Source organism: Sphaeroforma arctica (assembly GCF_001186125.1).
Source record: "Sphaeroforma arctica JP610 unplaced genomic scaffold supercont1.1, whole genome shotgun sequence".
Taxonomy (NCBI): Eukaryota; class Ichthyosporea; order Ichthyophonida; genus Sphaeroforma; species Sphaeroforma arctica.
Genome location: NW_014040557.1, coordinates 326766 through 343957, shown reverse-complemented (window position 1 = coordinate 343957; position 17192 = coordinate 326766). Strand labels below are relative to the sequence as shown.

The 17192-nt window shown below is 41.9% G+C and overlaps 5 protein-coding genes across 5 annotated transcripts; 3 read left to right on the top strand and 2 right to left on the bottom strand.

Moving 5' to 3' along the window:
• Positions 1-1808: 1808 nt before the first annotated feature.
• On the bottom strand, positions 1809-7458 carry SARC_00033 (hypothetical protein; the record flags this gene model as incomplete). The annotated part of the gene is made up of 7 exons (XM_014306328.1): positions 7238-7458; positions 5415-5547; positions 5038-5166; positions 3926-4084; positions 3309-3466; positions 2510-2679; positions 1809-1985 (listed from the first exon to the last, which is right to left on the bottom strand). Coding segments are annotated over exons 2-7 (826 nt in total), but the record flags the coding sequence as incomplete, so codon positions are not given.
• A 94-nt stretch (positions 7459-7552) lies between these two features.
• Positions 7553-8415, top strand: SARC_00032 (hypothetical protein; the record flags this gene model as incomplete). Its single annotated transcript, XM_014306327.1, has 1 exon — positions 7553-8415. A coding segment is annotated over exon 1 (508 nt), but the record flags the coding sequence as incomplete, so codon positions are not given.
• A 403-nt stretch (positions 8416-8818) lies between these two features.
• On the top strand, positions 8819-10139 carry SARC_00031 (hypothetical protein; the record flags this gene model as incomplete). The annotated part of the gene is made up of 3 exons (XM_014306326.1): positions 8819-9047; positions 9522-9755; positions 9946-10139. The coding sequence occupies 3 exons, from the start codon at positions 8819-8821 to the stop codon at positions 10137-10139; spliced, it is 657 nt and encodes a 218-aa protein (XP_014161801.1).
• A 228-nt stretch (positions 10140-10367) lies between these two features.
• Positions 10368-12775, bottom strand: SARC_00030 (hypothetical protein). Its single transcript, XM_014306325.1, has one exon. The coding sequence runs from the start codon at positions 10818-10820 to the stop codon at positions 10443-10445; it is 378 nt and encodes a 125-aa protein (XP_014161800.1). The 5' UTR covers positions 10821-12775; the 3' UTR covers positions 10368-10442.
• A 673-nt stretch (positions 12776-13448) lies between these two features.
• On the top strand, positions 13449-14546 carry SARC_00029 (hypothetical protein; the record flags this gene model as incomplete). Its single annotated transcript, XM_014306324.1, has 2 exons — positions 13449-13582; positions 14330-14546. The coding sequence occupies 2 exons, from the start codon at positions 13449-13451 to the stop codon at positions 14544-14546; spliced, it is 351 nt and encodes a 116-aa protein (XP_014161799.1).
• Positions 14547-17192: the final 2646 nt, after the last annotated feature.

Genomic DNA, 17192 nt, shown 5'->3' with positions numbered 1-17192 from the left:
GTGTGTGTGTGAGCGTGTGTGTCTGTATATATATATATTTATATATATATATATATACATATATACATATATATATATGTGTGAGTGTCTGTGTCTGTGTCTGTGTCTGTATATATATATATATATATATATATGTGTGTGTGTGTGTGTGTGTGTGTGTGTGTGTGTGTGTGTATGTGTGTGTGTTTATATATATTATATATATATATATTATATATATATATATTATATATTTATATTTAAACGTGCACTTAATTGATATATGAACTTAAACTACTAACCACAAAATCCATGCAGACCCGAATGTTGAATGTACGTTCAATGCATCGGAAATGACAGTCATCTGGCCACACGAGCACAACACAGCGACACAGAGACTTTCCCGCAGCCTATGGTCTGATACAGCCCACTGCTACACGACTACACAGCAAGACACAGTGTATTGTACAGTTACTTGCGAGAAAAGGAGGTATATACACATACACACACACAAACAAAGCAATCAGCCAATCCATGATGAACTGGGGTTGGTGTACTTAGGATGAGTTTTTAGGGTTTAGACACAACATGAGATCAACAGAAGACACTACACAACCCAACTCGCGGGTATAGAATGTTTGGATCAAGTTCGTTATGTGAACATGCACATACGCTACCATCTGGGACTACTTCTATATATATCAGAGTGGACCCTTGGCATGCAAATATCAAATACGTATGAAACGTCTACATGTGATTATCAAATACGTATTAATGCTCTATATACAACTATCAAATACGTATGAATTTTATACATATTATTAGATACGTATGAATTACTACTTACAACTATCAAATACGTATAATTTATAACATAAAACTATCAAATACGTATGCACTCCCTGCATACAACTACCGAATACGTATGAATTCTGTACATACAACTATTATATACGTGTGAATTATCTACATATAACTATCAAATACATGGATTCATAACAGACAACCATCAAATACGTATGATTTTTCTATATACAACTATCAAGTACGTGTAAATTCTTTACATATAACTATCAAATACGTATGAATTCCCTACAGACAATCATCAAATACGTATGATTACTGTACATACAACTATCAAATACATGTGAATTCTCTACATACAACTATCAAATACGTATGGATTCCCTACAGACAACCATCAAATACGTACGATTTCTCTACATACAACTATCGATACAACTATCAAATACGTTTAAATTCTCTATATACGACTATCAAATACGTATAAATTCCTTATATACAACTATCAAATGCATCTGAATTCTCTACATACGCCTATCAAATACATATGAATTCCCTACATACAACTACCAAATACGTATGAATTCCTTACATACAACTACCAAATACGTATGAATTCCCAACATACAACTACTAAATACGTATGAATTCTCTACATACGCCTATCAAATGCATATGAATTCCCTATATACAGCTACCAAATACGTGTGAGTTCCTTACATACAACTGCCAAATACGTATGAATTCCCAACATACAACTACTAAATACGTATGAATTCCCTACATACAACTACCAAATATGTATGGTTTCCCTACATACAACTACCAAATACGTATGAATTCTCTACATACAACTAACAAATACGTATGAACTCCCTACGTACAACTACTAAATACGTATGAATTCCCTATATACGTCTATTAAATACGCATGAATTCTCTACACAGCCACTCCCTATGCATCAGCGCAGTTGTGACCGTCTCTCACGCCACCACATACAGCTCATACCACAAACTACACCCACACTCACCCAGATATGTAGCCCGAGGGGAAGAAGTGAACCCAGACCAAACAACCTTCATAACTGACTTCAGTGGTACAGCCTCCTGTTGTCGGTTCACGGCACACCATACGCTCAACAGTCCAACGCAGCCCAGGCGTGACCGAGACGGACCTTCGCTCGGCGGTGGCGGGTGTCCATCTGTGTGCAAACATAGCGTCCCAGGAATAGACCGGATATGTAGGGGTGTGTGAGCTGATGGAGTGGTATATAATGACTGGTTTGGGGTGGGATGATAGGCTATATACGTACCTACTGACGTTGGATGAGGTCGATTTGCACGCGTGCGCGGGTTTCTGACTACTCTATACTGAACGAGTGTGCATATCAATACGTTGAGGCCAAATGCACCCAGTGATGTGTTTACTTGTCAGTGCAGCTTACACAGTGGCTGTGCAGGACATGCGTGTCGTAATAAGTGTATATACAAATGCTATGTGTTTGTCGCAGTAGAAAGTGCGTTTGACCACTCGAATCGAGAAAGCCAGCCCGATCCCCAGCCCGATCACAGACGATTATCTGGACACCTTTCGTACATGAATAGATATTAATTACATCCTTCCACACAACCACAGCGTCACCCCACAGACATCCTGACAACTGACTATAAACCCCTCGCGATGTTGCATTCCCTTCTCCCGTCGCAGCAACGGTAACGTCCATACCTTGCAACAAACTGGACAGTGCACACAACAGACTACTGCCGATGGCCTCCAGTTGGGTGCTCTCTGTTACCAGCATGTCCGGTACAGCCGTCAGCAGCACATCGCAAACCACGGAGGTGTGTAGCAGTCGCCTGTTGATCTGGTTCACTTTTCCCAGCAGCAAGTCTAGCCTGGCGAGCGGAAGAAGATGCATAGTGAACGTCAACGTGCGGGTCGTACAGTGCTACGTACTATAAGACTCCTACCATCTGCGTGAAGGGTTGGGCCTTGGTTTACACCAAACTGACCCCTCACGTGTACGGGTTTTGTCTTTCCCTTCCCTCTACAACATACAACCTGCTGTGCTTAACCAGCGCACGAACAAACGCGCAGCCGAGTTGAGTCTTCAGCCCAGTTTCTAAGTGTTCTGGCTTCGTCTTGTCGTCGTTGTCAGGGATAGACCAAAATACGATTCATCGCAACTGTTGAGAACCTGACCTTAGGTCTCGTACGTAACATGCGCTTCAGACGGTAGTCATAACAGGTGAATGTAGTGAAAATATGGACTCAAAATAGGAAAGGCAGTTGAAACAGAGAAAATGAACTCAAAACAGGTAAATGTAGTCAATATAGGTCAACGTAGACAAAATAGGTAAACATGATCAAAATAGAAAAGGTAGCAAATACGAAATGCAGTCACAGCAGGTAAACGTAGTCGATATATGTAAACGTACTCAAAATAAAAAAATGCAACTAAAAATACGTAGTCAAAACAGGTAAACGTAGTCAGTCAGAGCTGAAAATGTACAGAACATCTTACTCTACAGACTCCCCCCCTGTGGAGCTCGCAGCGTCGCGTCGTCCGACAACCGTAGACTCAAAAACAGGCCAGCACGTGTGGATGGCTGGTGTGCGCCTGATGATCTCCTCCAACCCACACAAAGTACCGAACAGCTCGCACACGTGTGCGTATAACGGCTATGCAGGAGAGGTGCGCAGTGACAGAGGTGAGGTGTGGTTAGACTGCTGCTATGTATTCGTTGGCAAATATGTTGAGTGTCCGCCTGATGTTTAGGCACACGTTTGTGGTGGTCAGAAATGGCTCTGATAACCAATGGAGGCTAAGCCGACTGATGTAGGTATATATGTATTTCGCTGCGCTTGATTGCGTAATGCCTATTGCGGTGAATAGTAAGAGATACAAGAGAACATTATTGGAGAATGTCTGATTCTCTATATGTGTGTTCCGGTATGTTTATAAGTGTATATGCCCCCACTCCATATATAACTTACAAAGGTATGTTATAATCGAGTCATAGTAAGATCTAATCTTGAAGAGTATAGTCACTCTAGGCAGCCACGTGTGCGCGACAATCGAAACAAGCTATGTTTTAATATGATCACAATATTTACGAGTCAGATAGAAACAAGACTTACGAGCAGTGTAGAGCCTGTGAAGACACTCTCTTGATCGCAGGCCAGTGCAAAGATGATCTGTAGTAGCCGTGCTGTAACGCGCGTACAGTCGTCAATGAACGCAACACAGTCTAGCAGCACACCAAACATGTTGCTGATGAATTGGACCGATTGGGCATCCTGGGGGTTGTGAGAGAAGCGGCAGATATATATAGGTTACACACTGTGATAGAGTATGAGTGGTTGCATAAAGTGCTGACACGAAGGAACCCTATTATTTGGTCGCTATGTATGTGCCTGGGTTGCCGTTCAATTCTGTTGCGTTTACTCTGCGATTCAGATGTATAGCATGAGCTATACCTTTAAGTCTAGATTGTCTCGCACTGATACCGGTTAATTGGACAGGACAGTCAATGCAATAGAACAAATAGTGATGTGACGTGCAATCCGCTTGACAAACTTACTACTTGTTCTGATACTATATCTTCTGGTGTTTTGGCAATTCCCTATACTTGGTTTGATGTGCACACGTTGATGTAATCTACCAATCAATGATGATACCTACTTATAATCTCTCAGCCAAAACTAATACAAGCTGGCCACTACGAACAGCACGCCATACTTACGTATAACCATTTATTCTTGTTGAAATGAGCCGTAACACGCACTCTGTCCGTTCTATATATTCATGCCCTTGAGGGTCACATCGAGTCAGTTCAACAGTTGGACAACGCACTATGTGTCTTGCCTATAAGCTGCTGTAACCGCCATGATGCGGTCACACAAAGACACCTGGCACGTGGTTTACCCAGGGCTTTTGCCGTAGGGCCACCATATTACATTTCCCGCATACGTCTCTATAGGAATAAGTTGCAAGGTTGAGTAGCTGCGCGACTCGTACAATATCTTTACAGACTGTTCTCGCATCAAATACCCTACAACATGACGCACCACCACCATGAATCACGGTTGAGAAACATTATACATTATAATTACAAATACAATATTATTGACAATACAAACAACAGTTATATTGAGAAAATCACATGCATGCACATTACTGTAAGCATGTACAGACCTACACCCACAGATACGTGATTCGGCCTACATACAATGCACATGTAATGCCTTACCGATTCTTCCAGTCCAGGTGTTTCCGAGCACAAGATCAATGGCTTGTACAAGTTATCCTCGGCATGCTCGCGCAGCTTCGAGCTTGCTCTACACAGTGCATCTACACCAACCAGCGTCTTCCGAAGCTCCTACGACAATGAGAAGGAAATAGTTCTCAGCAGCAAATCGTGTGCATAGCCTTTCCAAGACTAGGGACGCGCACAGGCCAACGACTACATGACATACCAACGCCTGTGACGCCAAAATGTCGTACGTCAAGCGATGTCACTTGCGCCGCAGAGAGTGTATACAGGCTATACGGGGTGATCTGTTACTCTGGTTGTATGCTAAGAGAATACCACCCTATCAGACATCAGACACGGGTCCCAATACATACCGGAGAACAGCCTTCTACAGTGGTTGCCATCATGACTGTGTCATGGGCGGAGAAATGTCCCGTTTTGCACTCGTTATCATACCGGTATCAACTAAGGCAGGTGGGCTTGCGGCCTGTATTGCCACAGGTTCCTCTGTACGCAGTAGATTTTTATGTGAGAGGCTTCTCATTAGCACACGTTAAATAACAGCACACATCAAGTGTCGGTATAGAGAGAATGTGCCTTTTGGGGCATATACGGGTCATCTGGAGCGCACCAGACAGTCCAAGAAGTGGACTGATTAACCGAATATAAAATTTTGGCTCAAAAATGTGGTTGCAGTCGACCTAGACGCTAATTTCACTCTAGCTTCACCGTTTTCAAGGACTGATACATATTTGCCTGACCCACCCATCAGCACTTTGTATATCGTTGACGTTTAAAGGCATAGTACGAGTGGCGACTGGTATAGACATGTGTTATCAGTTCAGTTTTGTTATGCGATAACTGCCATAATTATTTTTCAAATATTAGCGTCACGTACAATGCCTATGGTTCAGTGCACCTTTTTTTGATTTGATAAGTCGATACCACGTTGCGATAAACCGTTTACTGCTCACAGAACTTCTTTTGGCCCCCGCGCACGTGCGACAGATACACAGCTGAAATGTATATGTTTACAAATTGAGAACTTCTGGACGACGTATATGTGTACATGCATTTGCAGATCGATCACACGCAAAAAAAAATGCTCAGCATTGAATCAGGAGACAATGCGAACACGCTCTGTACAATTGTACGTGAAAGGAAGAGATCTTTGTTCTCACAAGTGCACCGTCTAGCAAGGGGTACATCAGGAAAACCCCACGTGTAATAGTGTGCTAGTGTGGGATACACACAGATGGTCAGTTGGTAAACTAGCAACAGACTAAGGACCAGTGTCTCAGATCACTACTAACGTTCAAGTAGTATACAAATATATGCTTTTCCATGATATTTCAGGATAATTAAGCTGCGCTGCAGAACCAATTATGGCGATGTGTCGCTTTCTGCAACTGCTCGTGTGCAACTTTTATATGCGTCGCTGTTGACAACCAAGTGACTTGTAGGCAAAGACCGGCCTCAGCTAATGTTGTGAGAGTGGTATATGACCTTCAGATTCAGTCCAAGTGGTTTTTCGATCATATATCCCGCGCGATTGTATAGTATTACCTCTATATAGAACCTTCTGTCCAGTAGCAACAAGTGAAAAATCTTGACTCAAATCGTGCATATAGGGCGGTAATAGATGGAATTAATTGAAGCCTCATTGCCTAATCGAGTGAGCCAGATACCCATAGAGGTGTGTATTACTAGCATAATTTGAAATTGGTGAGGACTGCGACCAATATACTGCACAAAACAAAAGTTGCTACACTCGAACCACATCCTAAGACTGTTGTTTACTTAGAAAATCGCAGGTATGTGAACAGGATTATAACGGGAACTATACACGTTTTTATATGTTTGTCAGTAAGATGCTTAGGTCAGTACATGCATGATACAGGCAATTGATCAATAGTCTAATCAAACAGAAAGCATAGCTTACATTTGTTGATAGGGCAGATACTCTGGTAGATTTCACTTATATTGTTCACAGTCAAGTGCATCTGACATCCTTTCAGGCAATGACGGGTCAGTATAAGCACGTCGTAGGCAATTGTTCAATAGTCTAATCAAACATAAAGCACAGAGTACACTTGCTGATAGGGCAGATGCTCTGATAAAGTTTACTTATACAGTTCACAGTCACGTGTATTTGACGTTCTCTCACGCATTAACAGAAATGCATTTATATACATACATTTATAAATATACCCAGCTTTCGGTCTATTGGGGTAACATTTTGGCCGGAAGAAGGAGGGGCGATGAGACCTGTTGTAAAGTAAGCGGGTCCTGCACTAAAATGGTAAACTTTTGCGGTCATCCGTGCAAAATACTGTCTGTATACTCAACCGGAACGTCTGAAAACCACAGCGGATGATCTCTCCGTATGTTCTATGCTACAATACATAAATATAGGACACATCGATTTTTTGAATACATCGGGTGTTCGCGGAGCGAACATTTTTAATAAATAAAAATTAGGCGCGTTGCGCGCGTCTTTTGGTTGAGCGACCGAAAAAAACATATATTTTCTCATAGTCAGAAACAGGAAACACTCACAGCAACAGAATCAACACACACAGCCCCTGTAGTCCTGTACTACCACAGACTCTCCCACCTCCGTACCTGCCGTTATACTCATCGTCACCACCACCAGTATGGGCAAACACGGCAACATGCAACAGTACAAAAAAGGCTCCGGCGGTAAACGGAAAAACCCAGGTAGGCCTCGCGCACAGCAGAGTTTAAGACTTTAGGGGGGTTGGCGGCCAACCCTGATCAACCGACTCTGTTTCAATTTGCTGACATAGCAAAAACTTCTGTCACATCCACCGCACCAACACCAACAATCGCAGACACAGACACATATGCAGCAGCTGACCCTCAACCAACAGAAACACACACACCTTAACCAGATCAGACTGAGATCGTTGATGCTCTTGCGGAGGTCGTCGATACAATCGCAAGCGGAGATCGTTCATGCGCATGCGGAGATCGTCGACCAAGCTTTGATTCCTCAAATTTCGAGTACGTCGGTGGCAATACTATCAAATGACACAGATAATACTGCAGCTTTAAACAGTAGCGAGGACGTAGTGATTAGTAATGTGACGAACACATCATTCACACGTTTAAACGACCCTTTACTGCAAGATGCTGGCGTACATGCATCTCAAATACAAAGAGCGGAGTCTACCACATCCGATGGTCCTAGACCTGACGGCGAAATTTTAGTGCTGTATTACATAGAGAGTGTTTATGATAAGATCTCGAAATGTTGTAAGACTTCCGCAACAGCTTTGTTGGAGTATTTGAATAAATCGATGTGGATTCGTGCCCCAAATCCCACCTTGTGTGGCCTTGCGACCAAAAAAGAACCAAGTTCTCGTACCAAACCCTTATTATATTCCAGATGTCTTCATTTGCTCTCAGATATATACTATAAAACCAAGCTTACCTGCCCCATGTGTCAATCATTGAAGACGGGACCAGACGGATGGCCAGAAAAACCAAGATCACGTCGTGATTTTGGGTGGGATAGATACAAGGACTGGCGTTATACATGTAAGGACTGCGACAAGCGCTTTATAGCCCAATAACTCTGATTAATTGCAGCGTTGCCCGAACATCCACAGTTAAATTTTCAAGCGTTCTTGACAGCACGTAGCGGGTTTGAAGGACAACTCGCTGCCGGTCTGCTTCTACAATTATTTGAGGGTTGGACAGTGAATAACTTAAGAGAGGCTGTTAAAAGTAGATACCTGAAAACATATACGGAATGTCTCTAGCCTGGTATTCATACCTATTAACACACTTCAACATTTTAACTGAGAGATGCGTAGCAGAGATCCCTGATTGCTCAAAGAAAGCGAAAGACTTCTCACTTTCCGCCGATCCCAAGAATTACTGCGGTAGTTTCTTCAGCAATAGATTCCTTGGCGACCTTCTACATGATATTGCAGCGAATGACCGAGAATACTACGACTTGAGAATGCAGAACCTTTCAGGTACAATCATAAAAGTAAATTTTAGCTTTAAACTACCTAAACGCGCGCATGATAGCAAAATGCGTAGGTATTATGGCTCGCTGTTCTCGATAGTGGATGAATATGAGCAGATTCTGCAGATGTTGTTCTGCAACACAACAAAGTCGACGATTGAAATTGAAAAATCTATTAAGGACATAGCTGATCGTTATATCCGGCAAGGTGTACAGGATTGAATAGTGTACACAGATAACGTGAAACGAGCCGATGCTCAAACGTGCGGCGCCACAGTCACTATAAAATAATGAAGTGCCTCCAGAAGTAGAACCCACTAATGACACGAATCTACCGCTATGTACACTGCCAGCCGTATACAACAGAATAATTATAACGAGTATGGATTAACTCGCCCATGGATTGACCTCACTAGTGAACACAAACATGAACACCACACACACACACACACACACACACATGTTTATGCCTTCGATACAGAGTGGGAAGTACCTGCAGCAGGGGGTAATCCCCAGAAGATTGATCTAATTCAAGTGGGTACTGATAAAGTAGGTTTACTGAAACGCTTGCAATACCTTATGGCCGACAACGAAGATAACTTTTCGCAGCAGTTGCGTAGCTTCCTTGAACAAGACGGCGCCATATGGGTGGGGTCTAAGGTGATCTCCCTCGATATCCGACACATGCGCAAGTTATATGAGATCAAAATGACAGGTGGCTGCAATCTTGCCGTTTATCTCAAAGAGAAACGACTCATAGAGAAAGCTACTGCTACTCATCCATGAATTTCTAACTAAAACAAATAGTATACGATGCGGAAATTGGAGTGCCCTCGATCTGAGTGAACAACAAATGAATTACGCAGCACTAGATATACATACGCCCTATAAGTTGTATATTCTAGGGAAGGAAACACCACTGCGAAACATACAGGAATCCGATAGTGAAGGCGCCATACTGCTCTACACCAAGTCGGAAAGCAAAATTGTAGCCGAGGGCGTACTATGCAACACAGTAGCCGCTACTTCTGGTTGGAAACTCCATAGAGAGAACGGTAGCACGCAGAATTGGAATGTAAAGAGAGAGATGAAGGCCTAGTCAATGTACCCAAAGGCGCATATAATCGTCGTATAGTGCCGGTCCCACATGTAATCAATTCTCATGCTGCACTATGCTACCCAAATGTGACTCAAGATGGTTTACAACGAGAGAATTATGGAGCTTTTGAGACAACTCCGTTTCTAGTCGCTTGTAGTGTTTATATGTTAATGAAGAAATTGGATTAAAGCATATTTGTTTACACACAAATATAATGGAATTTTAATTGCTATTTTTAAGATCCAAATTGCAAGTACCTCCGTATGAGCGTCCACATGATTGATTATCGCCACAGCGAGAACATCATTTTCTTACACGACCTTCCATAATGTACGCTTCAGGCGGCAGCTGTTCATCATCAGTCTTGACCTCTTCAGCTGCTGTTGTGTCAGTGGCATCGTCCTGGGATTGAGACATCTTCTGTTGTTGAGAAAACAACTCCTGGGGTTGAGGAGGCAACTGTGTGGTAATGTGTTCTATCTGAATTCCGTTTTGGTAGTGTGGTCGGTTGTATAGATCATACGGAATCATCTGGATAAATGTCCGTCCGTCTGGAGTTACTACACGTGTAGCTTGTATTGGATTAGGCATGTATCTCTGGACATATATGCCCGATTGATGTGTATTGTGTGGTGCTTGTGGTTGGTTGATTGCTACTATTGAACCTGTTCTGATCGGCATCTCATGTCTTGCTCTTCTTCCCTTTTTGGCTCTACTGTGCTATCGTTATCTGTCGATATAATTAGTTTTTCACTTGCTTTTGGCTTGTTTAAATAACTTGTACCCCGTGCTTGATGCAATGGTGGAAGGTAGTTGAGTCCTAAATCACCCACAATAGGCTGTTTAGGTGGCGGAGGTCGCGACTCGTTGAATGCCTGTGCCTATTCTAGTGTCTCAGTATTATCCTTTGTTACTTTAAAGGATACATCCTCGTTCATTAGTTCACGGTGTAAGCCTCGAACTTCACGCTGATTCTCCACTATGTTCTTATGAACATCTGCTCGCTTCTTAAGGTGGGCGACTGCTGTTTCGTGTGGATTGGTAGTTTAAGGAAGTAGTTAACTCCATCGACGTGTGGTAAACGAACGCTTCAATAACTGTATCGCAACGTTCTCCCTCCATAGAGAGGGAGACGTTGTTCATTTATTAGTAATTGTAAAATTAGTGACTCTAAAAGTGAGTCATAAGTCATGTGCTGTAATAGTCAGCAAAACCAAGTATATCAGATTATACTGTAAAAAAACTATAGTAGCTAAAATAAAGAACTAAAACCTAGGTACTTGTATTCTGACCACAGACGTAGGTATACCATTGTGTCTTGATCTCACGCATATACAGTCGCGATCCAAGTCGCAATCCTCTTGACTCTGGTTCTCTATCGAGTCTCTCAAAAAGTCTCCATTCTTCTCGAGTTTGCATATCTCTACATAGGCATGGTAATCCTTGTGCTTCTGCAACATAGGCATTGGTGGTCCTTGGCTTGTCCACTACGCCTCAGCTTATTATACAACTCATCAGTTAATTCGCCCTCAAACAAATGATTGAGCCTAGCGATCCCGAAGGATTCATCAGTTCGAACATAATCGTCTGTCCGGGGCCAAACCATACCCACTGTACGGTAATCTTTGTACGCATACGGCCGTTCTCTGTAAACCTCGCCTGTTAATTTGGAATATATTATGGCACATCTACCAGTTGTATGAAAAAATGACCAACACCTAGTACCCCAAGTCTAGCAATAGCCTGTTTATAATTGCGTTTGTGTCGGAAGTAAGCGAGGACATCATCTGAGAATCTTCCACTAATTATCTTACATACGAACTTCCTACTCACTGCCTGATGAACACCTGCTTTCACACTATTTGTACCTCGAGGATACTTATAAAGTTTGAGACCGTGTTTATCAGTCCCATTAGGAACAAATAACTTCACTCCTGGAGGATCGTAAACATATTCTTATGCTACTAGCTTAAGCACTATTCATACTATCTTTCCGAGGTTTAGCAAGAGAGGCTCGTGAGTGACTGTATCGACTTAATCTCTGAACATATCGAAAACTCTTCCGACTCTCAATTGCAAACGACCAGGTGGCGGTACAATTCGTGGTGCTCGACGTCGAATTTAATGCAGGCCTCGTACTGTAGTGAGCATCTTAGTATATAATAAACCACATGATGCTAGTACAGTCTCTACTGCTTGTCTAGCGTCAGCATTATCGATATACAAGGCATCCCTAAATAGCTGTCAAAAGTGCCAGTGGTAGCCATGCCTTTTGCTCACCTTGATCAAGTCCATAAGATGGAATATGTCCTTGAGTACGTGACGATACACAGACACTGGTTCAGGACCACCTGACATGCCTTTATTATCCCCCGGGACATCACCATCATCACCAAAGGTACCTTCATAAGAAGCATACTCGGCTTGGTCACCCTCTTCGTCCTTATCAACATCCACAACATCATCCAGTTCATCATTGACGTCCACAACTTCATTCTCTTCTGCATCATTAATAACCGGTTCATAATCATCGTCAACATCGATTGCTGCAGGGTCATCAGCTGCTGTGTTGTTATTCAAGGCCCTCGCCCCTCTTCTAGATAATAACACCACTATCTCAAACGCCTATGTACTATACGGTTCTGACTACAAAACTATGTATTTTATATATACACACGCATAATCTAAAACAATAATGTGAGTCATAAGTATGAGCGGTTCGGAAGATGGTGCAAAATTGGACCGACAAAATTGAGCGCGGACTTAGACCCTGTAAAATTTCATATTAGATTATATTTAAGTCAGTAGAACCTCGTATCTAAGCTCAAATCTAATGACTATATTCTGTTAACATTCAATGAAGTCATGATTATTGAGGTCTTTTGAGCTCTTCTGATCTTTTCTACCAATGGAACATGTCACGTGTTTGGGTCTTGAGCTCCCTTGAGCTCTCACTGCTAACCAGGAACACTCCTTGTTACCCGATCTCGGCATACGAATAACGATACTATGTAAACAAATGACGCAATTTTGAATTATTTATTTTTGAATTTGCCGGGAGCGAGCGCTATTGAGGCATTTTTATAAAATTGTTTGAGGCAAAGGGAGGAAAAAGAGAGCCTTTTAGGGGACATATCCTTATCTCAATCATTTGACGAAACTCATCGGCATCTCTTGGGACCAGTCGACCAGCCCCCCGAAGTTCCAGCTGGACCTCTCACGGGTGAAGTGCCCGGTTAGATCCCCTATTTCCCAGGCACAGGAACATTTACCCGGGACCCAGTACTCTAAGCCGTTGAGACGGTGAATATGGAGCAGAACTATAGGGATGGTAAAGCGGAAGAGGGTAGTAGTTTCAGTCAGTGGATGAGCTCAGTGAGGATCGTCCGAAAGGATTACAAGATTACACCAACATGCCCTGACCACTACCGAATGAACAACAGGTACGTCTCGATTAACCGTTGGGCTACATAATTTCCCATACCAGCTTTCAATTGAAGCAGACATGGCCGAAAACTCCCGCAACGCGATCATACAGTTGGCGGCGGACCTAGCGACATCATATCATCAGCTCTTATTGCACCCTGATTCGCGAGGCTGTCTTACGTTTACAACGGCGGATAGTCGCTTTCATCAACACAGGTGCCTTATCAAAGGGGTGGAGAATGATTGCTACGACATGCAACATTATATGGACACAACTTTTCGACTGAAAAAAGGCATTCAAAGCGTACCTTGATGACGGCAACTTAGCGACCTTTCGCTGTAAGGCAGCACAAACAAACCTCAAAGCCCTTAACGTTCACTAGAACGATATATTTCGGGTCGCACTTAACTGCATCAAAAAGGATATACAAATGCTAATGGGCTATGCTCATGGATTGTATCATCAGCTTCTTTGAAGAGAGAACATTCGTAACACATCGGCCATCATGTTTAAACGAGCTGAAGCCCTGTTCGACCGACCAGCGCCAACGAATCGTTGACAGGAACTTGTATATTAGCTTAATCGCTGTGATGTCCTGGTGGGCTAACTATATACCAGGATATGCAGTACAGGCAGCGGTCCTCTCCGACCTCACGCATGAGGGTGTTATATTTAAATGAGACACGACTCACGATATAGCACACACTTACCTCCTGTCGGCTATAGCTCTCTGTATACGCCTCTACCAACCACTACCACACAGACTCCTGGTAGCCACACCGGACGCCAGCAATAGGGTGATTGGTGCCGGTGTCTGTACAGTTACTCCCACACTTCTGGCACACAATAGTGGAATGCAGAACAGGTCGCCATTGACCAGTGCAACGATTACCGAGCTGGATTCGGATTGCCTACGATCTCATCCCACCCTCAAGTACCGCGGCTGGCCCTGCTATCTGGCGAGACCAATTATGACTTAATACAACGTAGTAGCCAGGTGACTGATAAAGGCCCATCAGTACCCCTGTCCGCCTTAGCCGACTTCCCCCAGCTAGCACCAACACCGCCGATCAGTCGAGATCATCGCCTCACAAGTATCGATCGTGGCATCTGTGCATAACCAATCGGACCCCCAGGATCGTACAGCGCAGCCTCGGGCTCCTTCAGAACCTCCAATGCTTGTAGCTTAGGCCCCACCGGCTTGCAAGATTCGGTCTATCAAGGCGATATTAACGCCTTAGAGTAATTAAACGCTTAGGTTAAGTCTAAGTATAGTTAAATTCGAAATAAATAAACGAAATGAGTCTTTTAGTAAAGTTAGGTATGCCTCGTAAAAACAGCAATACTCTGAGGGCTGAGACATTGCCTATATATAATCCTCTCAGTACTGTTTTCGCCGAAGGGATTTTATTTAGTGTTTCGTTGTCGCTCTATTAGAAACTATGGTATGTTTCGTTGGGGCGAATCCGAGATACTCATAAAATCCTATCTTTAGAAAAAAAAGAATAGAAAAAAGAAAAATACTCTTGATGTCCATAGTTAATGTATTAACCAATAACCTGCCACTTATCAAGAATTACCGACTTAGCCTTCATCAGGCTGGCACATCTGGTTGGCTGAACGGAGGTTAAACTAGGTAACGCTAATAGTCCCTAGAAACCTATATTCGGTTGAGCCATCTCGCTACCGAAGTATTCAGATATAAATTGATTTGGAAAATAAATATAGTTCTATTAATAGAACTAGGCCAAACCTTATGTTTGGTATTTTACTGGGGCCTTTTAATGGCCTTGTCCAAATATCTGATATGTAAAATGGAAAAGGTATTAATTAATAAAACCGTTAAAAACCATTTAGGAAACTTAATTTCCTCGAATTTATAGTTTACGTACTGTTTAAGAGTACTTTTATAACATAAGAGTCTAATGTGGAGGCCCACGTATTACAAAGACCGACAGTCCTGGTACATGGATATCGAACTAACTGACAGTGATCAACTAATACAACAAATATCTAGCTACAACTTACGTTTCAGTGAGCATTATTCTAGATAAATACAATTTTTTCTCTATTCTTTGTACAGTATGAAAAGACCCTCAGTTTTCTGAAGGCTCTAAGCCTGTCAATGTTATACTCTACTAGTACATTACAACCATAATAATCACTAATCCCGTTCACTTTCGTCCTGTTGAATCTTAACATAATTTTTTGTGTCCAATGCCGGTTTATAATCAAAATCACTATCAATTTTTGTAAAAAACAACTCAAAGCAGAGCCGCGATGCCCATAACCGAAACTATTATTTCCTATATTGCTGTCTATAAGGTTCATTTTGTTCATAATCAGAGTCAGGGTAATGAAGCATCGTACATTCAACAGTAGACTTAAAAAAAGGGTTGCGTAGTATTTCGGCTGACATTTGCTTCTATATGCTTAAAGACTTTATATCCGTTTGATATTGTGCCTAGGTCAAATAACTACTTACATTCAGACCTTACGACTCTTTATACATCTAACCTGTTGTCTCATAAATGCTACCTTTTGGGTGTCCTGATGTATAAGACCTGTCGATAAATATAAACCCTGAAAACGGCGTTGCCATTGTCTCGACTAGCTGTGAATAAAATGCCTATATCTATACGCCACTATGCAAACGATTCACTTATTGAGCACATTTAAATTTGATGCACAGCCTTGTTTTACATCTACCTTTACATCAAACTGCGATTTGTATGGTAGAGATAGAGCAACTGGTCAGCTTATTATTATTATTATTTTCTAATCTAAAAATGCTCACTGGCGGAAGTACATGGAATGGATTATCTGATTGATCCTGCTCGCTACTGCTCAATTGTACACTAGTTTAGGTCAGACTACATTGTTGAATTGTATACCAGCACACAAGAACACATTAAACTTCATTTTTCACACTTGACACTACAAGTTCTGATTCATTTGGCCTCGTCTTGCCGAAGAACTATACCATTTATTTATTGCTGTTTGGTTTAGTACTTATTTGAAGGCATTCCATAGTCACTTTGCTAGATAAAGTTAACATTAAAAGCAGATATGCTATCGACTTGTATGACACAAGTTTCTTAGCAAAAAAAACTTTGAGGCAGCGGACGATAGATATATACCGCTTCAATCCCGTGGTATCGATCAATTTGATTAGGACTTAGAATATGTAGATATCACTAAGATGAAAATTTGCACTATGGGTTATCTCGCTATGTGCCTCACCCTGAGCAATAGCACGTAGTTAAGTAGTATAAATCTATTTAAAATTCGATAACAAACTGCAATGATATCGTACATAAATGTGATATTCAAAAAACCGAACTTCTAAAAAACTAGAACAAAGTCGCTAAATGTACATTCAAAATGTGGAAAAGTCACTAAATGTACATTCACCCATTTTGTCGATGAAAGCATACTGAAATATTGATCAAATATGTACAAATATACATTTAGCGACAATTCCAAAAAAAAAGTTATGTACATTTAGTGACTTTATCGTGCAAAATTTGTTTAAATTTAAATTAAAGAAGCCTTACGGCTATATCAAATTTTGACGTAATAAATTTGTTAGTAGGGAGGTTAATGTTGTTTATTATTATTGTTTT

Coding starts and splice junctions, on each gene's coding strand:
- SARC_00030 (XM_014306325.1), bottom strand. CDS start 10,820: ATGCCGATCAGAACAGGTTCAATAGTAGCAATCAACCAACCACAAGCA.